The sequence below is a fragment of the Perkinsus marinus genome, assembly GCF_000006405.1.
Source record: "Perkinsus marinus ATCC 50983 genomic scaffold scf_1104296969090, whole genome shotgun sequence".
Lineage (NCBI taxonomy): Eukaryota > Perkinsozoa > Perkinsida > Perkinsidae > Perkinsus > Perkinsus marinus.
This window is the reverse complement of record NW_003202922.1, coordinates 348,014-368,921: the sequence shown is the minus strand read 5'-3', so window position 1 is coordinate 368,921 and position 20,908 is coordinate 348,014. Positions and strand designations below refer to the sequence as shown.

Below are 20,908 nucleotides of genomic sequence, written 5' to 3'. Positions count from 1 at the left end.
TGCAAGTTTGACAAGTGAGCAGACAAGAATGACAATGTTACAAGCAAGTTTGACCTTGAGAATTCAAGTTTATCACAGTTCGATTCTGTCACAATCAAGTTTGACTGTCAAACTTGATTGTAACAGAATAGGCAAGTCGATATCGATTGTTACAAATTTAGATTGTGACATACTTGAGTTTTCAAAGTCATTTTTGTTTTGCTCCACTTGTCCAACTTGCCCCCGGAAAAAAAGGGTAGTCAGTACTACTTACAGTACTTTGACAAGCAGGGTATCGTCAAGAGGCTCACTAATCACAGATTCGTCCCTGTGCGCTCGAGAGCAAGATTGGACCCTACCACAGGGCACGGTCTGGGCCTCTTACAAGCGGAAACTCGTCGAGCCGCGAGCATCTTCATCATTGGAAACGACCGGCCAACGTGGAATCGGCGAAGTGCCTGTGGATCTTCCGGAATGGAAATGGCCACGACCATGGGACCCGAGACTACCTTAGGACAAATCTTCCACGATATTGTCTCAAGAACATACACGTTAATTTATGGGAGATTCTCAAGGAGAGTGACGGAGCCGTCAGAGAACTCTTCGATCGAACCGCTGCAGTGCGCCATCTCAAGGATGGAGGCTGCTACGTAGCGTGTGAGCGTAGCGGCCCGACGCCTAATCGCCGACACTAATGCCTAAACATGCTGTGGCTACCATACTTTCATGTGACCAGGAAGGGCTTCGGTTTGATAGGGTGTCTACCCAAGTGACTTCAGTTTGTCCATTCTCGGGTTGTGGTCGTCACAGCCCAGGTCGGTATGGAGGCGGTTGTCTTTTTAAGTGGTACTGACTGATTTCTCGTACTGTAGAGATCTCAATTGTGGAAGGAGTCCGATAACACTCCCGAGTCTTTGTTCTGTCGATTGGGCTTTGGCCTGTGGGGGAATATCCAGTAATGGGGAACCTTTCAGAGATGTGGCCGTCAGGAAGATCCTGTGGGGCTTCACATAGCCATAACCCTCAGAGGTCGCCGGGATGGAGACTATAACACAAGCCTCGAAACGAGCTATAGACATGCGAAACAGTTCATGGTGCTATAATGAAGAAGCAACATTAATACGCGACGATACTCAGTGTGCAGCTGGAGGCTCGAGCAAGGCAATAACTACTAGAACTAGAGGGAATGCCGGTTCTCGCCGATCAACTGAACTGATTCCTCGACACCGCATCCTTACAAAAAACACTAAGCCGATTGAATGGATGGGCGAAAGTACATCAAACAGCACAAGATCGTTGAGCAAATAGACAGCAGACGAAAATGTAAAACATGCATCGCTTCGCTCCGCTCATGTTTCGTGCATTTTGCACGCATCCTCGCGACGCCTGGTAGGAAATCCCTCTGTAGTCCTCTGTCTTGTAACCATCGCAGTAAATGAACCCCGCACAGGAGCTTTTCGGAGATCAGCAGGATGATGACCATCAGCAGAACTACATTCGTAATAATGGGCTCATGGGGGGGATCATCGTCTGAAACGGTCGCGGGTGGCTGGAGTGAACCGTAGCAGTGTTTTTTCACCTCCTTGTTTCGGCCTGCGGTCCGGGGGCCCAGTGAAAGTGTCACTCGGCGAGCTGGGTAGAGCTTCTATGAGGAATAATTTCGTGGCGCGCGGTAAATGGCGGCGTCGGGCAGCGGTTACGTTGTCGCGAAAGGACTACCTGGGATGGAGGATTGGGTGTGTTGAGGATGTGTACGCGTGCAGATATCCGAAACCAGCAGCGGAATGGTAGAAAGAGTCTGACCATCATCCAGGGCTTGCCCAAGCAGTTCAGCTCTAAGAAAATCCTTAAGCACTTCAAAAAGGTAGTAGAGCATGGGGAGTTCAACAGCAGTTCACGACCCTCACAGGAGTTCAATTGCAACGGTAGCATTACGGAGGACCCCGAGTTCGGCAAGGTTATCATGATCCAGGGTGACAAGCGAAAGCTGGTAGGAGACTTCTTAGTCCATGAGGGCATCGCCGAGAAGGATTTCGTCAAGGCAAGATTGCTACTGCAAAGAGGCTGGTGGAGTGACGGTCGGCACTGCTCAGGTCCATGGTGTATAAGCGCGTTGTCTATTCCGGAACGTTCCTATTGATGATAGTGATGGTATTGTACGATGAAGTCTTCTATCCTACACTTGCTTCCATTGCTTATCACTACTAGTCTTTAGTTGGTCTTAGGGTGTTCATACCACTCCTTTAGCAATTAGTCCCTACCTTCATCACTGGTCATGGCTGAACGAAGTGTTGTCGATGATGGCGGACCAGCAGCAGCAGGCAATGTCGTCTTCGATCCATCGGGTATGATACCACAAGGTGATGAGGATCAGACCTATCAAGCACAGCAGGACCAAGCGCTGGTTATTGGTAATATGGTCCCTGCTTTTGAATTCCCTGGTAGAGATGGTATGCCGCCGCCGCCTTGGGCTGCCTTTGACCCCTCGGCTATGGTCCTACCAGCGATCCCTCCAGGGTTTGGTCCGGGATTCTTCCCGCCGCCACCGCCAATTCCTCCAGGAGCCACTACTCATCATCTAACCCCTGAGAGCCCAGCGGCCATGGCAGCTGCCGCAGGCTTGCCTCCTGGATGGGCCGACTACCTTGCCACTGCTGACAACCCGGGCGAGATCGTTCAGGCTATTCACGACTTGGCAGCAATCCAACAACTAGGGCCCGAGGACGACTCTGTCCTCCCTAGAGGGGTGTGTCGAGAAGGGCGTGGTTGGGTGGCGAGTGTAAGGCTACTACGCAAGCAACTGAAGGGACCGGTACGGCATACTATACAGCAGGCGGCGAGCGACCGGCTTCATATGACGATGTTGAAGAATACCCGACCCCACCATGAAGTGCTTGAGATGGTCCGGGCTATGAAGCGGCGGAAACGCCCTAATAGGCAGTCTGGGCTCCCACCGTCGCCTAAGCAGCCTCGGAAGCAGAATAGGATAAGAGAATCTGAAGAGTATGAAGACTTGCAGCATGCAGGTGCCTCTCAGCAAGGGGATGTTGATGATGATAATAAGACCGGTAATTCCGCCGTTGTAGCAGCTGCTGCTGCTGCTGCTGCCGCGGCTTGGCCGGCTCCCCCTGGTACTGACAATGGGAGCTCGGTGCTCGAGATGGGACCATCGTCTGGTGGGGAAGGGTCGAGTAGCTCTACTGGACAGGGGGTTGGGCCTGGTGCTGGAGACAGGGATACCGAGGCTTTATTGGCGGCTAATATTCACCAAATGTCTGTACTACAAGCCCAGCAGTTGAGTGTATTACAACAGCTTATGTTTACGCAGCAGCAGGCGGCAGCTATAGCTGCCTCAGCGGGGAGGGGCGACGAGGAGGGTGTTGAGATATCCATCCCAGGAGCTGATGATCGCGATGGTGGTATACCAAGTAATGACGGCTCGGCCGCTATTGGTGGAGATGACTCTGAAGAGCACCAAACGGCGAAGCGTAGTGGTAGTAGTAGTTCTGCAACGTAAACAGCATCAATTCCGCCTTGCATTCTAAGATTAGGGTTGCGGCCTTGGCTGCTACGGCGGTTGGGCTGTCCCTACTCCCCTTCTCTGAAACGTAATATTATTCTCCTCCTTATTCGTCTCGTATCGCTATTCTAATCTTGCCGTAGCAGTAGCAGTCCTTAGCCTTCTACGGTGCATGTACCATCATCTCTCTGTGCGTGGAAGCTGTGGTGATGACGATGATGATAATGATGATGATGATCACAATGATAATATAGCCACCATTGCCTTGTAGTCGAGAGGCTCGACTTAATCCTGCCTAAATGAGTTGGTGTTGAGTGACAAGCTTCTAGTCAAACGTTGTGGCACATCTCCATCAGTAACAGCAAATCCCCACAGGGAGCACGTTGAGACACCTAAGGTGGTCTACGCAAATGGAAGAATAGGGAGCGGATCTAAGTCGCATCTCAGTGTCTGGGGGTGGTCTACGGGCGTACTAGAAAGGAAGTTGTCAGCGTGAGCCGTAAAAGGAGACGGTATTAAGCTCATCAGATTGGAAGGAAGCCAAAACACATTTAAGCGGCATTAGCCTGGACTATTATGTTGCATGGTCGTGGGGATCTTACAGGTGCCTTCAACGACCTACTAAAATCAGCATTCGCATCTTGTGCTTTTCTTGATAAGCGCTTTATGGAGACGACCGAGTCGGTGGAAGAACTCAGTCAAGACTCCATTGTTGTCGTGTTCACATGATGTTGATCGAGCGTTGCGAGTTAGCTATCCTTTTAGGTTCCCATCTCCGCATATTTCGGGTCTTACCCCTCTCCTTTTGTCACTCGCGGACCGATCCTTCTATCGCTAGTGTTTTACGGCAGATGTCGTTCACCAGATGTTGAGGAAGTTAGTTATAGTCAGAGTCCCTCAACATCTGCCTGCGGGCGAAGGTGTTGGGCGGAAGAGAGAATACCCTGGTTATCTCGTTTCGATGCCCCCAAGTACTGACGCGGTCGCAGTGGACAACTGCTACGCGTTGCGTACCAAGGACAACGATTAAGCCAAGGCGTTCATTATGGCGCTTCCACCACCAACATGGAGGAAGGCCCCGCTTGAAGCCACTCATGCTCGAAATACTATCGCGTGGCGTTAGCTAGTTTTCGTTCGAAAGCCCCCGAGACCTATCACTCACGTAACTCTATTGGCCCCTCCCCCGTTCCTTCAAGGCCCTTTTGGCCACGAGAGGCGATTGTTAACCTTTTCCTAGTGATTAACCATCATTCATTCAACTCACAAGAAATACATACCACATCTGGTGTTTAGCCTCAGTAATAGGAAGATATCAATCACTTACAATCCGTTCTAACGTATGTGATTATAGAGTAGAATCATCATAGGCATATTACCGTTCGAAGCAAGGTATATCACAGTTGTTAGAGATTACCATGGGCGCTACTTCCCATTGTGAAGTTCACAATGGACTTCTTCATTACCCTAGCGGATTTCATATTGTACTGCAACAACTGGTGTAAAAATGTAATCCGCGACCAAATGAATGATCAGACGGTAAGTCAGCGATTCATTTCTTCACAGTCACTCTGTGGAAAGAAGAATATGTCTTATCGCATCACTTCAGCGTACTGAATACACTCAGATGCTCTAAAGGGGCATGATGAATGATCAGACGGTAAGTCAGCGATTCATTTCTTCACAGTCACTCTGTGGAAAGAAGAATATGTCTTATCGCATCACTTCAGCGTACTGAATACACTCAGATGCTCTAAAGGGGCATGATGAATGATCAGACGGTAAGTCAGCGATTCATTTCTTCACAGTCACTCTGTGGAAAGAAGAATATGTCTTATCGCATCACTTCAGCGTACAGAATACACTCAGATGCTCTAAAGGGGCATGATGAATGATCAGACGGTAAGTCAGCGATTCATTTCTTCGCAGTCACTCTGTGGAAAGAAGAATATGTCTTATCGCATCACTTCAGCGTACTGAATACACTCAGATGCTCTAAAGGGGCATGATGAATGATCAGACGGTAAGTCAGCGATTCATTTCTTCACATACACTCTGAGGAGAAGATGTCTTCGCAACTTCACTTCACATGCATTCAGATTTGCAGAATTCCAATGGTGTACTCGTCACGCGCATGGCGTCAGAGTCTAACGTATGAAAGTAATCATCATTTGCATGTAAGAGTACCCCAATTGACAGAAACATCACACAACAAAAAAAGATGTCGCAACCGCGAATCAAGGCGATCGAAGGGAACAACCACGACTTGGAGAGTCCATCGTTTACTCTTCCTGGTTGATGGAGAAGTAACGGAGCTCGTAGGTGTTCTTGTTGCTGGCGACAACCCTCAAGAAATCACGGAGGAGCTGCTTCTTCAAGTACTTCTTGGTCAAGTACTACACAAGACAAAAAGCATGCAATCACTAATTACGGTGAAGAGACGAGGATTAGAGAGCACCTACTAGGAAGACGCACACGACAAGCGCGGCGTTTCCAGGGAAGGTGGCCCTGGGCTTACCTTGAGGTAACGCTTGGAGAAGGGGGCAGAGGCGGTGACGACGATCTTGGCCTTGCCAGTCTTGGCGACAGTGACGCGCTCACCGAGGTTGCCGGTCTTACCCTCGACCTTAATGCGGTTGCGGAAGAACTCAGCCTGAAAAAAGACTATAAGAACCAGCAAAACTACATCTCAGAAGTTCCTCAAAAGCTAACGGTTCGAGAGAGTCAGAAAAGATTAAGTCAGCTGTGTATAATCATCATGATCATACGGGGAAAGAATAGTTCTCATCATTCAGACACGAACCGTTCAACACGGAAGCGTTAAGTGATCCCAACTTACCAAAGACTCGGCATCGATGACGTTGTCGTTGACAGGCTTCTCGCAGTCAACAACAAACTTCAAGGTCTGCTTCTCGACCTTCTTAGTGGCCTTCTTAGTGATTCCCTTAACAACCATGGTGATTGATTCGTGGTTTTACTCTGCTCTCCCACCGAGCATAGCTATCGTATTATCGATCACGAAATCGATCTCAGATTTCTTGCAAGTGCACGAAAACAGCACGTGTAGGACGACGAACACGTGTAGCAGCAAGCAGTATGTCCGACTCGATTCGCATACCAGTACGCTTGTTTGTGGGGAAACTCCCTGCGGCGTGGAACGAGCAGAACATTCGCGATCTATTCGAGGCGTAAGTCGTTTAACACAGTCGTTGGACTTGTCTTCACATGTGTGCAGGTATGGTGAAGTGCAGGAAGTAGGCCTGATCAGACCTAAAGAAAACGGCAAGCAGCAGACAGGTAACGAATATCGGCCTTATTGTAAAGTCGACTTGGTGAAGTGTTTGTTGTCCAATAGTAGGGTTCTATTACTACTAGTAGTAGCTTTTCCTCTCTCGTGTTGTACTAGCGTACATTCCGTCAGCCTTACCATTATGATCGACGGTTGAGCATGACCGTGATCATCATCATCAGTCTTGAATACTACTACATGACCCTGTCCGTTGTTGAGCTTGTTGTATCCCTCCAGGCTGTGCATTCGTTAAGTTTGGTGCTGTCCATGAAGCCGCTACTGCCATCAAATCTCTTAATGGAACTTACAAAGCTGACGATGTACTACTATCATCTATTCTTCACTCTTCTCCTCGACTACAGGCTCGTATTTCAACTATGTGATTCTATCCTAATCTTCGTCATTTTGTTCTTACTCGTATTGGTTTACTTTTTTCGGCTCGTTATGGTGGCAACTTCTACTATGCTTTAGGCCCCTGGCTTCGTTCAAGTGCAGTTCGCCAATGGTGAACCCGAGAGGCTTGGCCTTCCCGAAGACACTGAGGGTTACTCTCAGAAGTTGTTCGTGGGCAATGTGAGCAGTCTTCTTTCCGCAGCTAAGGCGATGCTATTCTTCCCTAGGTTCCCCCGTCTACGAGCGATGATGAGCTGAAGCAGATTTTTGACGAGTATGTGCTTTTCCTCGGAGTTTTTTGAGAGGGAGTTTTCCAAGGTACGGTAATGTCACCGAAGCCTACAGCCTGGAGTCGAAGCGGGCCAGTGGGAATAAGGCAGCGTTCGTGAGATTCTCGAAGAAGTCGGACGCTCTCAAGGCCATTGACGCTCTTAACGATAAGTACACCTTCCCTGGCGAGCCCCATCCTATTACGGTGAAATGTGCTGATACGAGAGAACAGAGGTCGGTCATGAGTCCTTCGTTTGAGTGCAGTGATTGCTGATAGGCTCGCGCATAAACAGGAGTTTGATTCTCATCGTTTCCAAGGAGGTGGAGACAGACCTTTCCGTACTCCCGACCAAGGCGGATTCGATAGAATGCAACAATTAGGAAGTGCTTCACGAGATGGCTTCCAAAGCCGATCTGGAGGATACCAACCACCTGTAGGTGAGTCGAATATGCTACTGTATTCTATCGTGGTTACATCAGCCCCCACCACCCGCCGTAGCGCAGCCTCGTCGGGCTGGCCCTTGGACTGAATATCTCAACCATCCGGACGGCCGATATTATTACCACAACTCCCAGACGGGACAGACCCAGTGGGAGGTGCCCTTCGAGGTGAGTCTTAAGGGGCTTGTCATTGAAGATTTGCAAAAGTCTCTCAGTTTCAAAACATGGGTCCGCCTCCGCCACCTCCTCAGCAGCAACCTCAGAGTGCCGGGTATGTACCGTAGTGAGATGTGGCAGTATTCGTTGCCTCTGACAGGTTCCAACAAACCCCCCAGGGTGGTGTTAACCTAGGACCAGGCGGCGGCTATGGTCAGATGAACATGTCCCTTTCGGGTCAGCAATCTGGCAGATCGCAACAGCAGCAACATGGCAAGAACGGCCCTCCGGGAGGTGGTTGGTTATGGTTTCTGGGATGTAGTCATTTTGTATGTCATCAGCTAACGTTTTCGTGTACAACATTCCTGGCGATTGGAAGGACGGTGACCTCGCGAGGGAATTTTCTTCTTGCGGGTCGATTTCCACGACAAAAAAATCATGGCATGGCCCAGTTTCTCGCCAGACCTGAACCCCATAGAGAACTACTGGGGCCTCTTGAAGAGGTAATTTAGTCTCCTACGCTACTCTACAGACTTCTCCGTCCACTACAGAGCGATATACCGTCAAGGTGCACAGTTCGACACCACGGATCAACTGTGGTCGGCGATCCAGAAGGCAGCAGCAGAGGTGACAGCAGAGGACGTCCGAAAGTTGACATGTTCCATGGATAGACGTGTGGAGAGACTCCTCCTATGTCGTGGTGGCCATGTTGGCTCATGATTTTTCCTAGAGTTCCTCACAGAATAGCCCAGCATGATTGAGTTGCATAACGGTTTGGGTCGGTCGGAAGGGTCCGGAAATTTTCGTGCGCCCATAACATAACAATGGATGATGAAACGGTTCTGAAACGGTGTCAATCGATTTTCACTCTCATTATCAGTACACCTTTCAAAGATCATTGATAAACTCTCCTTATTGAGCAAGTTACCTCAAAAAAGGTGATTTGCATAACGGTTTGGTTCGCACTGTACATACCACATTTGCTGCTTAGCCTCAGAAATAGGAAGATATCAATCACTTACAATCCGTTCTAACGTATGTGATTATGGAGTAGAATCATCATAGACATATTACCGTTCAAAGCAAGGTAAATCACAGTTGTTAGAGATTATTATGGACGCTACTTCCCATTGTGAAGTTCACAATAGACTTCTTCATTACCCTGTCAGATTTCATATTGTACAACAGCAACTTGTGTAAAGATGTAATCCACGACCAAATAAATGATCAGACGGTAAGTCAGCGATTCATTTCTTCACAGTCACTCTGTGGAAAGAAGAATATGTCTTATCGCATCACTTCAGCGTACTGAATACACTCAGATGCTCTAAAGGGGCATGATGAATGATCAGACGGTAAGTCAGCGATTCATTTCTTCACAGTCACTCTGTGGAAAGAAGAATATGTCTTATCGCATCACTTCAGCGTACTGAATACACTCAGATGCTCTAAAGGGGCATGATGAATGATCAGACGGTAAGTCAGCGATTCATTTCTTCACAGTCACTCTGTGGAAAGAAGAATATGTCTTATCGCATCACTTCAGCGTACTGAATACACTCAGATGCTCTAAAAGGGCATGATGAATGATCAGACGGTAAGTCAGCGATTCATTTCTTCACAGTCACTCTGTGGAAAGAAGAATATGTCTTATCGCATCACTTCAGCGTACTGAATGCACTCAGATGCTCCAAAACAGCATGATGAATGATCAGACGGTAAGTCAACGATTCATTTCTTCACAGACACTCTGAGGAAAAGACGTCTTCGCAACTTCACTTCACATGCATTCAGATTTGCAGAATTCCAATGGTGTACTCGTCACGCGCATGGCGTCAGAGTCTAACGTATGAAAGTAATCATCATTTGCATGCAAGAGTGCCCCAATTGACAGAAACGTCACACAACAAAAATGTCGCAACCGCGAATCAAGGCGATCGAAGGGAACAACCACGACTTGGAGAGTCCATCGTTTACTCTTCCTGGTTGATGGAGAAGTAACGGAGCTCGTAGGTGTTCTTGTTGCTGGCGACAACCCTCAAGAAATCACGGAGGAGCTGCTTCTTCAAGTACTTCTTGGTCAAGTACTACACAAGACAAAAAACATGCAATCACTAATTACAGTGAAGAGACGAGGATTAGAGAGCACCTACTAGGAAGACGCACACGAGAAGCGCGGCGTTTCCAGGGAAGGTGGCCCTGGGCTTACCTTGAGGTAACGCTTGGAGAAGGGGGCAGAGGCGGTGACGACGATCTTGGCCTTGCCAGTCTTGGCGACAGTGACGCGCTCACCGAGGTTACCGGTCTTACCCTCAACCTTGATGCGGTTGCGGAAGAACTCAGCCTGAAAAAAGACTATAAGAACCAGCAAAACTACATCTTTAGAAGTTCCTCAAAAGCTAACGGTTCGAGAGAGTCAGAAAAGATTAAGTCAGCTGTGTATAATCATCATGATCATACGGGGAAAGAATAGTTCTCATCATTCAAACACGAACCGTTCAACACGCAAGCCTCAAGTGCTCCCAACTTACCAAAGACTCGGCATCGATGACGTTGTCGTTGACAGGCTTCTCGCAGTCAACAACGAACTTCAAGGTCTGCTTCTCGACCTTCTTAGTGGCCTTCTTAGTGATTCCCTTGACAACCATACTTATTGATTCGTGGTTTTACTCTGCCCTCCCACCGAGCATAGCTATCGTATTATCGATCATGAAATCGATTTCAGATTTCTTGCAAGTGCACGAAAACAGCACGTGTAGGCCGACGAACAAGTGTAGCAGCAAGCAGTATGTCCGACTCGATTCGCATACCAGTACGCTTGTTTGTGGGGAAACTCCCTGCGGCATGGAATGAGCAGAACATTCGCGATTTATTCGAGGCGTAAGTCGCTGAACACAGTCGTTGGACTTGTCTTCACATGTGTGCAGGTACGGTGAAGTGCAGGAGGTAGGCCTGATCAGACCTAAAGAAAACGGCAAGCAGCAGACAGGTAACGTCGAATATCGTCATCATTGTAAAGTTGACTTTGTGAAGTGTTTGTTGCCAATAGTAGGGTTCTATTACTACTAGTAGCTCTTCCTCTCTCGTGTTGTACTAGCGTACATTCCGCCAGCCTTACCATTATGATGAATGGTCTTGCACGACCGTTTCACTACATGGCTACTGTCCGTTGTTGACTTTGTTGTATCCCTCCAGGCTGTGCATTCGTTAAGTTTGGTGCTGTCCATGAAGCCGCTACTGCGATCAAATCTCTTAATGGAACTTACAAAGCTGACGATGTACTACGATCACCTATTCTTCACTCTTCTCCTCGACCACAGGCTCGTATTTCAACTATGTGATTCTATCCTAATCTTCGTCATTTTATTCTTACTCGTATTGGTTTACTTTTTCCGACTCGTTATGATGGCAACTTCTACTATGCTTTAGGCCTCTGGCTTCGTTCAAGTGCAGTTCGCAAATGGTGAGCCCGAGAGACTTGGCCTGCCCGAAGACACTGAGGGTTACTCTCAGAAGCTGTTCGTGGGCAATGTGAGCAGTCTTCTTTTTGAAGCTAAGGCGATGCTATTCTTCCCTAGGTTCCGCCGTCTACGAGCGATGATGAGCTGAAGCAGATTTTTGACGAGTATTTGCTTTTCCTCAGAGTTTTTTTAAAGGGAGTTTTCCAAGGTACGGTAATGTCACCGAAGCTTACAGCCTGGAGTCTAAGCGGGCCAGCGGGAATAAGGCAGCGTTCGTGAGATTCTCGAAGAAGTCGGACGCTCTCAAGGCCATTGACGCTCTTAACGATAAGTACACCTTCCCTGGCGAGCCCCATCCTATTACGGTGAAATGTGCTGATACGAGAGAACAGAGGTCGGTCATGAGTCCTCCGTTTGAGTGCAGTGATTGCTGATAGGCTCGCGCATAAACAGGAGTTTGATTCTCATCGTTTCCAAGGAGGTGGAGACAGACCTTTCCGAACTCCCGATCAAGGAGGATTCGATAGAATGCAACAAATAGGAAGTGCTCCACGAGACGGTTTCCAAAGCCGATCTGGAGGATACCAACCACCTGTAGGTGAGTCGAATATGCTACTGTATTCTATCGTGGTTACATCAGCCCCCACCACCCGCCGTAGCGCAGCCTCGTCGGGCTGGCCCTTGGACTGAATATCTCAACCATCCAGACGGCCGATATTATTACCACAACTCCCAGACGGGACAGACCCAGTGGGAGGTGCCCTTCGAGGTGAGCCTTAAGGGGCTTGTCATTGAAGATTTGTAAAAGTCCCTCAGTTTCAAAACATGGGTCCGCCTCCGCCACCTCCTCAGCAGCAACCTCAGAGTGCCGGGTATGTACCGTAGTGAGATGTGGCAGTATTCGTTGCCTCTGACAGGTTCCAACAAACCCCCCAGGGTGGTGTTAACCTAGGACCAGGCGGCGGCTATGGTCAGATGAACATGTCCCTTTCGGGTCAGCAATCTGGCAGATCGCAACAGCAGCAGCAGCAGCAACATGGCAAGAACGGCCCTCCGGGAGGTGGTTGGTCGTGGTTCCCGGGATGTAGTCATTTTGTATGTCATCAGCCAACGTTTTCGTGTACAACATCCCTGGCGATTGGAAGGACGGTGATCTCGCGAGGGAATTTTCTTCTTGCGGGTCGATTTCCACGACAAAGTAGTGACGGTTGTCGTAGTGTGAGGGGAGATTTGTCGTGCGAGCAGGGTCATTATCGATAACGCGACGAACCACTCCAAGGGCTATGGCTTCGTCTCTTTCAATGAAGTGCCAAGTGCTGTAACAGCCGTGAGAAATATGGATGGTTTCACTACACATACTGGAAAGCGGCTGAAGGTGCAGGTAGCCTTGCGATGAATATGAGACTCTCGAACAACCGGCTCGGGAATTTTCTGATTGTTAGATTAAGAAGGGCGAGGAGGAAGCTGCTGCTCAGATCATGGGATTGTCGTTGAGTCAAATTCGCGGAAGTAATATTGCTGCTCTTCATTGGTGGTGAATGGTCGTTTTCAGTGGGCCAAGGGCGTGGGTCTAACCCTTACTGAGACCGTGAAGTCGTTACTTCTACTTAGTCGGTTGAGCTACGTTACAGTTGACTGTACAATACATATGAGCGGCTTGTGTTGGTCACTAATGGGGAGGGTTGTCATTAGTGATGTCGCGCACGTACAATGGTGCTGCTATTGACCCTGAGGAAGAGGCGGTGCTGGTGACACGGGCGGGAAGTGTGCGAACTAATGGGCGGTACTACAGGACGGACCGAACCAGCGTTGAAGGAGTAGTGATGTACAGAAAGGTGCTACTTGGTGAGTATTCGCTAAGGAGGCGTTTATTGTCAGCCTGGCACTAATTTGGGGCTGATTTACTGGGAGGATGGTAAGTGGTATATTGCTGATTGTGGAGACGAGTTCAGCCCGGCTGGGGAGGACCATCTGGACTTCTATTCGGCCTCTGTTGTTGGACCGCGGAAAGAGAAAGTCCCAGAGAAAGGGTAGGTGTTGTTGAGGCGTGTCCAACACTATTACTGTTGCTGATGACACTATAGACTACTCAGTGTTACAAGTCACCATTATAGGTCGCCTTTATTACCGAGTTAGTAATAAAGGCGATCAATACTATTGTACGTTAGTCATGTTGTCTATTATCGAGAACATAAAGGGTGCTTATATTTCCGTGAGTTTCTATCGAGTTGTGGTCGTGGTAGAAAGTCTCGATAGAGGCATTTTGTGTAGGTGGGCAGTTGAGGAAGATGGTGTTGCTCCTGCCCCCGAAATATCATTTGGAGACGACTGTACAGCGAAAGGCTCAGCATCGATATTAATGGGTGATGATGATCCTCGGCAGCTCATGATTGCTGATGGTCATGTACTAGGTAAAGTGAAGGTGGCCCTACGTCAAAGCGGTGATGTGGTTTCTGAGGACCTTGTACTCGACTGTCGCTCAGCAATCGCTCTTAACCCAACGTTTGATGCATATTTCACACTAGCGACGGTAAACACCTTCAGGAGTAGTCGCATGGGAGGCGTCATCGAGAATAGATACTAGAGAGGCTTGGGAAGGGAGAGGAGGCGTACGAGGCGATAGCGGAACTCGGAGGTGCTGAGTGGATAAAGCATGGCGCGCCGGAGAACTATTACGTTATGGAGCAGCGGAAAGAAGTAGCCGAGGTGTGGTATTACATTTGGAGGTGAATGCTCGCTGATGATAGGCTAGTGAGCTGTTGGCGAGAGTGAGGGATCCTAATAAGGAGGATATCGCCCACCTTTGTAAAATACTACTCGATACGAGAATCCATCGGTGCGTGGTTCTACTAGTATGATCGTCTGGCATGGACTTGTCAGATTCACCGATTTTATGGTACGGGTATCGAAAACACTGCGAGATATGCTCGAATCGAAAGCAGGGCATGGGTACTATATGGATGATACTAATGACGACCACCACCACGATGATGATGATGGATCGGTGACTACAGCGAGAGAGTATGCGAGAAGGTAAGCTGATCTTGGAGGGCTTAATGAGGCTCTCGTGGTTTCAGACAGAGGGAGTTCAGAGAGAACGATGGCGTTAGTGTGGCGCATAACATGAGGATGCTATATAGGAATATAGATAGATTTACTTTCGATGTGGGGCGGGCGCGATGGTGATGAAATTTTAGTGAAATTTTCAGACTCGAGATGTGGCATTGACGCGAACCAAACTGTTCTCGGCCGCTGATGCATTCCGTGCCTTTGCCACTCCGGAGGCTCAGAGACTTGATAGCAAGGGCGTCGATGCTACATTCAAGAAGTGAGGAAGATATTGTTATAGTTCTGCCAGCGAACGAAGCCCTTGACAGGTTTTGGCAAACAGATGTGCAAAATGACGATAACCCTTACGAAAGCACTGAGTCGAAATTGAAAGACACTGACCCAGAGAAGGAAGACAAGTGCCCCGTCATCAAGAACATCAACGAAAGTGCGTCCAGGATCGTTTTTATCATCAGCAATCGACTTGATGTGCTCCAGGTGAGGACTTGGAGGCTGAGCAAGACCGTCAGGAGGCGTATCGGAAACGCCTGTGGGATGGTGGTAGACCATGGGAGGTAAAACGGGGTAGGAGACTCATATAGTGTCGCATCACGCTGTAAAGGGTTATGTTATTCCTAGGTGTCAGGTTGGCGAAATCTCGCTGGGCACTTTACACGCTCACGACTGCAATGCCCAGTTGAAGCTGATATCAGTGCATGGCGTGGTATTCGACGTTTCAGAAAATCTAGACAAGTATTATCATTCGATAAATCGGTCGTGCTGTTGTACAGTTGCTGCAGATATGCACCAGATGGAGAGTATTTCTTTTTCGCTGGTCGGGACATCACTTGGCCGCTCGCCACGAGTGCCCTTAACGGCGAGTACGCGGACCAGTTCTACAACCTCACTCCAGCTATGCGAAAGAAGGTGATGGAGTAACGCCCTGTGGGCCTAATGGGTGCCGTCAGGTTTACGGTTGGATGGAGTACTATGAGAAGAAATACAAAGTCGTGGGATATCTGGACAAGTACCATACGGAGGAGGAATTCCCGGAACCTCCTCCAGAGGACCAACAACCTGAGATGGAGTGTAATATTCTGCAATTGGAGTCGTTCGCTGATTCCTTGAATTTGTACTACCCGTGGGAGTTGAACCCGCGGTCTATGAGATGATGAAGTGCATTTCTGTGTTTGTAGGTACGATCATGTGAGTGCTATCATTTTTTAGTTTTCAAATACGTATTCCTATTCTAAAACACTCAACACATTCTAAAGCCTACCAGATGACTGGTAGAGTGCTGAATACGCTATATTATCGGAGTTTGTCTTGAGTTGGAGTGAAGTGAATGTGACAGTGAAAATCAAACTAGGGAGTTCCTGCCGGAATAATTCTGTAAAGAATTGCGCTATTCACGAAAGAGGTATAATCGATGCAGTACGGGCACTAACTCGAGTACGAAGTACGGTCGTGTTACTCAAGTCACTGTATGTATTATGGCCGTAAACTCACCAGCTGTGCGATATTTTGAGCAACATATAGTTCTACGATGGGATCGCTTGATGCTCGTCGCAAGTGCATGCGTGCTTATACATTCATACATTCCCGCGATTGTTATGTATATGACATTCAATCGGTGACTACAACACAAGCCTTCCTGCTTTTGTTGACTAGAAAACGAGGAAGATAACAAAAGCGTACATCATACTGTCTAATGTGGCTACCATCTAGCTACAGTAACCAGCACCATCACTATAATCTACCAATAAGAGTATCCAATCATCATCGTCTAGACGCCTGCCTTTGATAATACGCCATGTCATGACCGGCGGGTCGATCGTATACCATGTGACCATGAGAAGGTCGCTGCTTCGACGGTAATGGTCGGGCTCGGGCAGGGGTGCCCCCACTGCGTCTCCGCTGCTTTCTCGATGGCCCTGGAGTTGGCCTGGGACAAAGGGTGTCATAATGGAAGCATGAAGGCACCACTTTCCTACCGATCATCATTGATACTCATCTCTTGAGCCGAGCGTGGTCGTAGGGATACCGCAGGTCTGTCTGCTACCCCCGAGACGCTCTGAGACCGAGGCGGCTGATCTCGTACGAGCTGAAATGTATGACTAGATGATTTGCATATGAGAGTGCGGAAACTCACTGGTTTGAGGTCGTCCTGGGAAAAATCATTGCGACTTGTGGAAGAGGTCCGTCGCCAACCCCTCACCGGTGGGAAAGAGGGATCACTCGGAGCGCTTGATGCCCCGTAGATCGCGAACGTGCCGACTTCCTCCTTCATCATATACCGCGAGCCTTGTTGGTTTGTGGTCTCCAGAGAATTCAAAGGCGTCTCCTTCTCCACTGCTGTGGACTGCTTACGCATATCATACACCCTTTCTCGTGGGCCTGGCTTGATAGAACCATAATTCGCTACTTCCTTCTCCTCCCAAGATTCCTTAGGAACTTCACATTTGGTCCACTCGGCCGCCGCACTTTGCCGAGGCGTCGATCGCCATGAATCCTCCCCAGCTCGCGTTTCCTCAGCCTTCCACGCATCAACCATTTTGTCGCCAGGCCCCGACCTCGGCTCTTCCCACTCCGCCTTCTCCCATTGACCCTCCGACCGTCGCTTTGACCTGTCCCCATCCCATCCCCCTCCACCATAACCCTCCCAACTCTCTCGCTTCACTTTACTAGGATTGGACCGCGTTGGAGTTCCCAACGACTGGCCGCCCATACTCCGAGGCCTCTTACTCACCGGTCGAGCATCGTAAGTAGATACCTGATCACAACTAAGCCCGGCCAACCACGAAGAGGGAACTATACGCTCACCCTTGAGCGTTCGACAGGCTTCGGCGACTCGTCATACAGCCGCCGCTCGTGGGCCTCCACCTCCTCCAACGACTTCCTCTTCTTGTCTTCTTCCGACGTGACAGCTGCCCAGCCGCTTCCCATGGACGCATCGGCTACCCCCTGCCCCTCCTGAGCTCCCGCCGTCATCCCGATCATATCCTTCTCTTGTCCAGGCTTGTGGGTGACTACTGTAATGACCTCCTGCTTACCGTTACGGTTCCTGCCTCCTCGCCGACCACGGTTTCCAGAGCTCCTATGCGCCTCTTGCGGAGCCCTATCAGCTGTATGTTGCCTTTGATATGGCTCCTCTGCGGAAGCATGGGGACCGTCCCGATCGTTTCCACCATTTTCTCTGCTCTCATTTAAGACCTCTTGATTCGGGAAGGCAGGCGCAATCCACCTGAAGTCCGACCATGGTACCACCACTGAACGCGACTACTGCTACTTCCTTTCCTGTGGGCCTTGGACCGTCCCCGCTGGTGCGGCAACTCCGGGAGACGCAGACCCCCGAGGCGACGGTGTGGGCTTAGATGATGCTAGCGCCAATTCCCTTGCTGTTCGCCGAGCCGCCTCAGCCTGAAGAACGGCGATACAAATCCCATGCCCTGGGCCCCTCCCACTTCTCTGTCGAGTTCCAGCTGTTGTTGGAGCTTCAGCTTAGCCTGCGCATCAGCCACCTCCTGCTTAGTCTTCAACCACGACGATGTAAATGCCACCTGTACAGACTTGGTTCAATACGGACCGGATGCTCTCGCCTTCACCTTCACGACCACCTCCTTCTCCGTGTCCACCACCATACTCCTCACGACCAGCTTCCCAGAGCTGTCGATCCAGCCAGCGTCAATCAGCTTGCTGGGATCAGACTGGAGGTCGAGGAGGCCCGACCAGCCCCTGCGCGCGCCACAAAAATCCCCCTGCGGCGATAGATGATCCTATTACAGTGTTGGCTGGTCTTTGCTGAACACTCCGGGACCGTATCGGATTATGGAAGTACTCGGGGACCTGACGTGCCTGCCCTCAACACCATCACGGTAATAACAACTTTACTTGTAATTTGGTATCCACAACATGACCTGTTTGCTCAGAGGTTGAGGGGCCCAGGGATAAGCAGCGCCTGCGACATCTAGTAGCAGCAAGAATGAGATCACTGCTGTTTCCTACCAACAAAGGGACTTTGAGGTTTCTGCCCATCCTCAACAACCACATTGACAGCAAGCCAACTATCCGTGGGCTTCCTCTGAGCCGCCGGAAGGTCCTTCAGTTGATATCTGCCAATGGTCGGCTGAGAGGCGATACGGAGGAGCCCTGCTACCCTCTGGGGAAGATTTGCATCTGATGCCTGCACGTATGCTCGGGAGAGGATTGCCACCGACTCGACAAGACCGTGGACCGCAGTGGAAGCCGTGCCCGTTTGTCCGTCCATAACTCCAATACCTAATCCGATACCATCCATCCGTCAACTCACAGCACGCTGCCCTACAAACTCGGCCTCTCCTGGTCGTAGTGGTGGCAATACAGAAGCCATGAGCTCCGAGTACTTGGGACCAGTACTGCTAGCAGGCTTACGAGTGTCACTTATTGCGATACGTGCAGGAACGGTCGGCGCCGGTGCAGCTGCCGTGGGAGCGCCGACAGTCGTGGCTGAAGAGAGGATAGTGATGAGGGTATTAGATCAGTGGTACTCACTCGGAGCGATACTGCCACCCACTGTTGGGATTGCCGCTTCCGGCGTGGCTGCGTTGGGCACCGGTCGGACGCAGGTTCGATCCCCGCGTACGTCAACCGTAGAAGTTGGTAAAACAGCAGGTGGCGCTCCTACATGCAACTACCATCGAGTTCCTCAGACCCCATCGCTACCCGCATTGAGCACAGCCGTTTGAGGATGTGCCAAGATCTGGTCAGAAGATGTAGCCCTTGGGCCGCCCCCCTGGGCTGGCATTCGCTGCGGGACCACTTGGTCGGCACTAGAAGTGGAAATGGTGTGGTATTAAAAATACTTCCTCCCCTACCGCGAGACACCTTGAGCGTTCGAGTTCGCCACTCCTTTGCCACCCTTGCCTTTCCTTTGACGTTGATCATATCGACTCCCCGACCGAGCCATGCCAGGGTGGGTCATCCCCGGTCTAGATGCTGGCGTATTCGGGCCCGGCATCGCTCCGCTAGGACTGGCCACGACCAAAGGCTCCGGTCTTCCCGCTTGTGCTACAGCCTGCCCACGTTGTGGGGTACTGGGCCCCTGCTGATCAGGAACCGAGTAGCGAGGGGTATGAGCATTGAAGGACTGCTGGCTCTGAGGATGGGGCCGCCCTTGAACCTGCTGCTGCCACTGCTGAGGAGGTGACCCTGCTCCCTTCCCAGCTGCCGAGCCACTCGGCTGCATCACAGACGTGCCCATGAGAGGCATTGTAGTAGCCATGGTTGGCTGAGAGCCCATACACTGCTGTGGGTAACCCTGGGCAGGTGATGCACCATTGTAGTAGCCGGTAGCACCTTGAATAGGGAGCATCTGGGAGGGTGGTGGGGCCCGCGGAAGAGTCGTCGAGGCGGGCGCGTAGTATTGGTTGTATCGGCCATAGTATGGGCCATACGGTGACCCATTACCACCTTGCTGTGCGCTGAAGCCATACTGCTGTTGTTGAGGGTACAACTGAACACGAAAACACCACGGATGTTACGAAAGTTATTACTATTACTAATACTACTAATAGTACTAATAGTACTAATAGTACTAATAGTACTAATAGTACTAATAGTACTAATAGTACTAACTACTACTACTACTACTACTACTACTACTACTACTACTACTACTACTACTACTACTACTACTACTACTCATTCATTCATTCATTGAGCGCTTCAGTCCAACTAAGGGACAAGCGCGCCCCGAATAATAGTAAATTTATGCCATTTCCCTCTGTCCATGGCTTTCTCCCTGATGTTTCTCCATCTCCCTCCACGATCCTCCACATCCTGTTTGACAAGCTTCAACCACTTCGAATCAGATTCAATCTCTGATTCTATCCATTCTCTTTGAACCGCATCCCTAGGTTGCCGCAGAGCATGACCAAACCAACGTAAACGTCTTTGATTCATAATCTCCTTAACGGTAGAGCCTTCCAACCAGTCCAGGATTTCAGCCTCACCCACTTTCCAATCGAACTCACCATCAACATCACCATTATTCGACTGGTTAGTGTTCCGACCCCACCTTATGATATTGCTAACCAATTTGTTGCAGCACCTTTGCAACCTTTCCACATCGTTCTTGACGTACACCCAGGTTTCGCAATTGTATAGAAGAACACTCATTACGCAGCTCTTGAAAATACGTTTTTTGGTCATGGCGAGAATTCCTCTAGCCTTCCAGATGTTTTTCAGATCGTTGAACACAGCAACCGCCCTTCCCAATTTCTCGGTTTATTTCCCTGGTTAGTTTCATTTTCGCTGTGAGCAAGGTACCCAAATACACCATTGACCCTACACATTTCATTTCTGTCCCTCGACTAG

The 20,908-nt window shown here is 49.6% G+C and overlaps 8 protein-coding genes across 8 annotated transcripts in view; 4 read left to right on the top strand and 4 right to left on the bottom strand.

The window, feature by feature from the left end:
* The first annotated feature begins 1,386 nt into the window (after positions 1 to 1,386).
* Pmar_PMAR002946 (translation initiation factor SUI1, putative) lies at positions 1,387 to 2,162 on the top strand. The gene is made up of 3 exons (XM_002768112.1): positions 1,387 to 1,843; positions 1,889 to 2,020; positions 2,073 to 2,162. Exons 1-3 carry the CDS (start codon positions 1,727 to 1,729, stop codon positions 2,085 to 2,087), a joined length of 264 nt encoding a protein of 87 aa, XP_002768158.1. The 5' UTR covers positions 1,387 to 1,726; the 3' UTR covers positions 2,088 to 2,162.
* A 92-nt stretch (positions 2,163 to 2,254) lies between these two features.
* Positions 2,255 to 3,496, top strand: Pmar_PMAR002945 (hypothetical protein; the record flags this gene model as incomplete). Its single annotated transcript, XM_002768111.1, has 1 exon — positions 2,255 to 3,496. The coding sequence occupies one exon, from the start codon at positions 2,255 to 2,257 to the stop codon at positions 3,494 to 3,496; it is 1,242 nt and encodes a 413-aa protein (XP_002768157.1).
* Positions 3,497 to 5,719: 2,223 nt separating this feature from the next.
* Positions 5,720 to 6,457, bottom strand: Pmar_PMAR002944 (60S ribosomal protein L22, putative). Its single transcript, XM_002768110.1, has 3 exons — positions 6,336 to 6,457; positions 6,015 to 6,149; positions 5,720 to 5,892 (listed from the first exon to the last, which is right to left on the bottom strand). Exons 1-3 carry the CDS (start codon positions 6,450 to 6,452, stop codon positions 5,779 to 5,781), a joined length of 366 nt encoding a protein of 121 aa, XP_002768156.1. The 5' UTR covers positions 6,453 to 6,457; the 3' UTR covers positions 5,720 to 5,778.
* A 135-nt stretch (positions 6,458 to 6,592) lies between these two features.
* On the top strand, positions 6,593 to 8,514 carry Pmar_PMAR002943 (ribonucleoprotein, putative; the record flags this gene model as incomplete). Its single annotated transcript, XM_002768109.1, has 11 exons — positions 6,593 to 6,684; positions 6,732 to 6,793; positions 7,023 to 7,105; positions 7,257 to 7,358; positions 7,406 to 7,452; positions 7,497 to 7,682; positions 7,726 to 7,882; positions 7,929 to 8,057; positions 8,105 to 8,160; positions 8,206 to 8,339; positions 8,387 to 8,514. 11 exons carry the CDS (start codon positions 6,593 to 6,595, stop codon positions 8,512 to 8,514), a joined length of 1,176 nt encoding a protein of 391 aa, XP_002768155.1.
* Positions 8,515 to 9,962: 1,448 nt separating this feature from the next.
* Pmar_PMAR002942 (60S ribosomal protein L22, putative) lies at positions 9,963 to 10,708 on the bottom strand. The gene is made up of 3 exons (XM_002768108.1): positions 10,577 to 10,708; positions 10,255 to 10,389; positions 9,963 to 10,132 (listed from the first exon to the last, which is right to left on the bottom strand). The coding sequence occupies exons 1-3, from the start codon at positions 10,691 to 10,693 to the stop codon at positions 10,019 to 10,021; spliced, it is 366 nt and encodes a 121-aa protein (XP_002768154.1). The 5' UTR covers positions 10,694 to 10,708; the 3' UTR covers positions 9,963 to 10,018.
* A 125-nt stretch (positions 10,709 to 10,833) lies between these two features.
* On the top strand, positions 10,834 to 15,764 carry Pmar_PMAR002941 (hypothetical protein; the record flags this gene model as incomplete). The annotated part of the gene is made up of 27 exons (XM_002768107.1): positions 10,834 to 10,925; positions 10,973 to 11,034; positions 11,241 to 11,323; positions 11,475 to 11,623; positions 11,715 to 11,900; positions 11,944 to 12,100; positions 12,147 to 12,275; positions 12,323 to 12,378; positions 12,424 to 12,566; positions 12,614 to 12,704; positions 12,752 to 12,887; positions 12,949 to 13,015; positions 13,199 to 13,341; positions 13,385 to 13,536; positions 13,778 to 13,869; positions 13,918 to 14,036; positions 14,084 to 14,203; positions 14,254 to 14,342; positions 14,387 to 14,539; positions 14,584 to 14,671; positions 14,716 to 14,834; positions 14,884 to 15,002; positions 15,053 to 15,129; positions 15,201 to 15,307; positions 15,355 to 15,481; positions 15,523 to 15,643; positions 15,751 to 15,764. The coding sequence occupies 27 exons, from the start codon at positions 10,834 to 10,836 to the stop codon at positions 15,762 to 15,764; spliced, it is 2,991 nt and encodes a 996-aa protein (XP_002768153.1).
* A 480-nt stretch (positions 15,765 to 16,244) lies between these two features.
* Pmar_PMAR002940 (hypothetical protein) lies at positions 16,245 to 19,814 on the bottom strand (the record flags this gene model as incomplete). The annotated part of the gene is made up of 14 exons (XM_002768106.1): positions 16,245 to 16,499; positions 16,549 to 16,658; positions 16,707 to 17,327; positions 17,378 to 17,798; positions 17,844 to 17,974; positions 18,019 to 18,114; positions 18,160 to 18,289; positions 18,338 to 18,400; positions 18,446 to 18,512; positions 18,560 to 18,666; positions 18,711 to 18,832; positions 18,879 to 19,039; positions 19,256 to 19,362; positions 19,408 to 19,814. The coding sequence occupies 14 exons, from the start codon at positions 19,812 to 19,814 to the stop codon at positions 16,334 to 16,336; spliced, it is 2,709 nt and encodes a 902-aa protein (XP_002768152.1). The 3' UTR covers positions 16,245 to 16,333.
* Positions 19,815 to 20,887: 1,073 nt separating this feature from the next.
* The window catches only part of Pmar_PMAR002939 (hypothetical protein), a gene marked incomplete at both ends in the record, with an annotated part of 881 nt that continues 860 nt past the window's right edge, over positions 20,888 to 20,908 (bottom strand). Inside the window, one exon of the mRNA XM_002768105.1 lies at positions 20,888 to 20,908. Coding sequence (XP_002768151.1) covers positions 20,888 to 20,908 — 21 coding nt within the window.

Coding starts and splice junctions, on each gene's coding strand:
- Pmar_PMAR002946 (XM_002768112.1), top strand. CDS start 1,727: ATGTGTACGCGTGCAGATATCCGAAACCAGCAGCGGAATGGTAGAAAG. Junction 1,844..1,888: donor TCCTTAAGCACTTCAAAAAG/GTAGTAGAGCAT, acceptor CGACCCTCACAG/GAGTTCAATTGCAACGGTAG.
- Pmar_PMAR002942 (XM_002768108.1), bottom strand. CDS start 10,693: ATGGTTGTCAAGGGAATCACTAAGAAGGCCACTAAGAAGGTCGAGAAG. Junction 10,390..10,576: donor TCATCGATGCCGAGTCTTTG/GTAAGTTGGGAG, acceptor GTCTTTTTTCAG/GCTGAGTTCTTCCGCAACCG. Junction 10,133..10,254: donor TCTCCAAGCGTTACCTCAAG/GTAAGCCCAGGG, acceptor TGTCTTGTGTAG/TACTTGACCAAGAAGTACTT.
- Pmar_PMAR002944 (XM_002768110.1), bottom strand. CDS start 6,452: ATGGTTGTTAAGGGAATCACTAAGAAGGCCACTAAGAAGGTCGAGAAG. Junction 6,150..6,335: donor TCATCGATGCCGAGTCTTTG/GTAAGTTGGGAT, acceptor GTCTTTTTTCAG/GCTGAGTTCTTCCGCAACCG. Junction 5,893..6,014: donor TCTCCAAGCGTTACCTCAAG/GTAAGCCCAGGG, acceptor TGTCTTGTGTAG/TACTTGACCAAGAAGTACTT.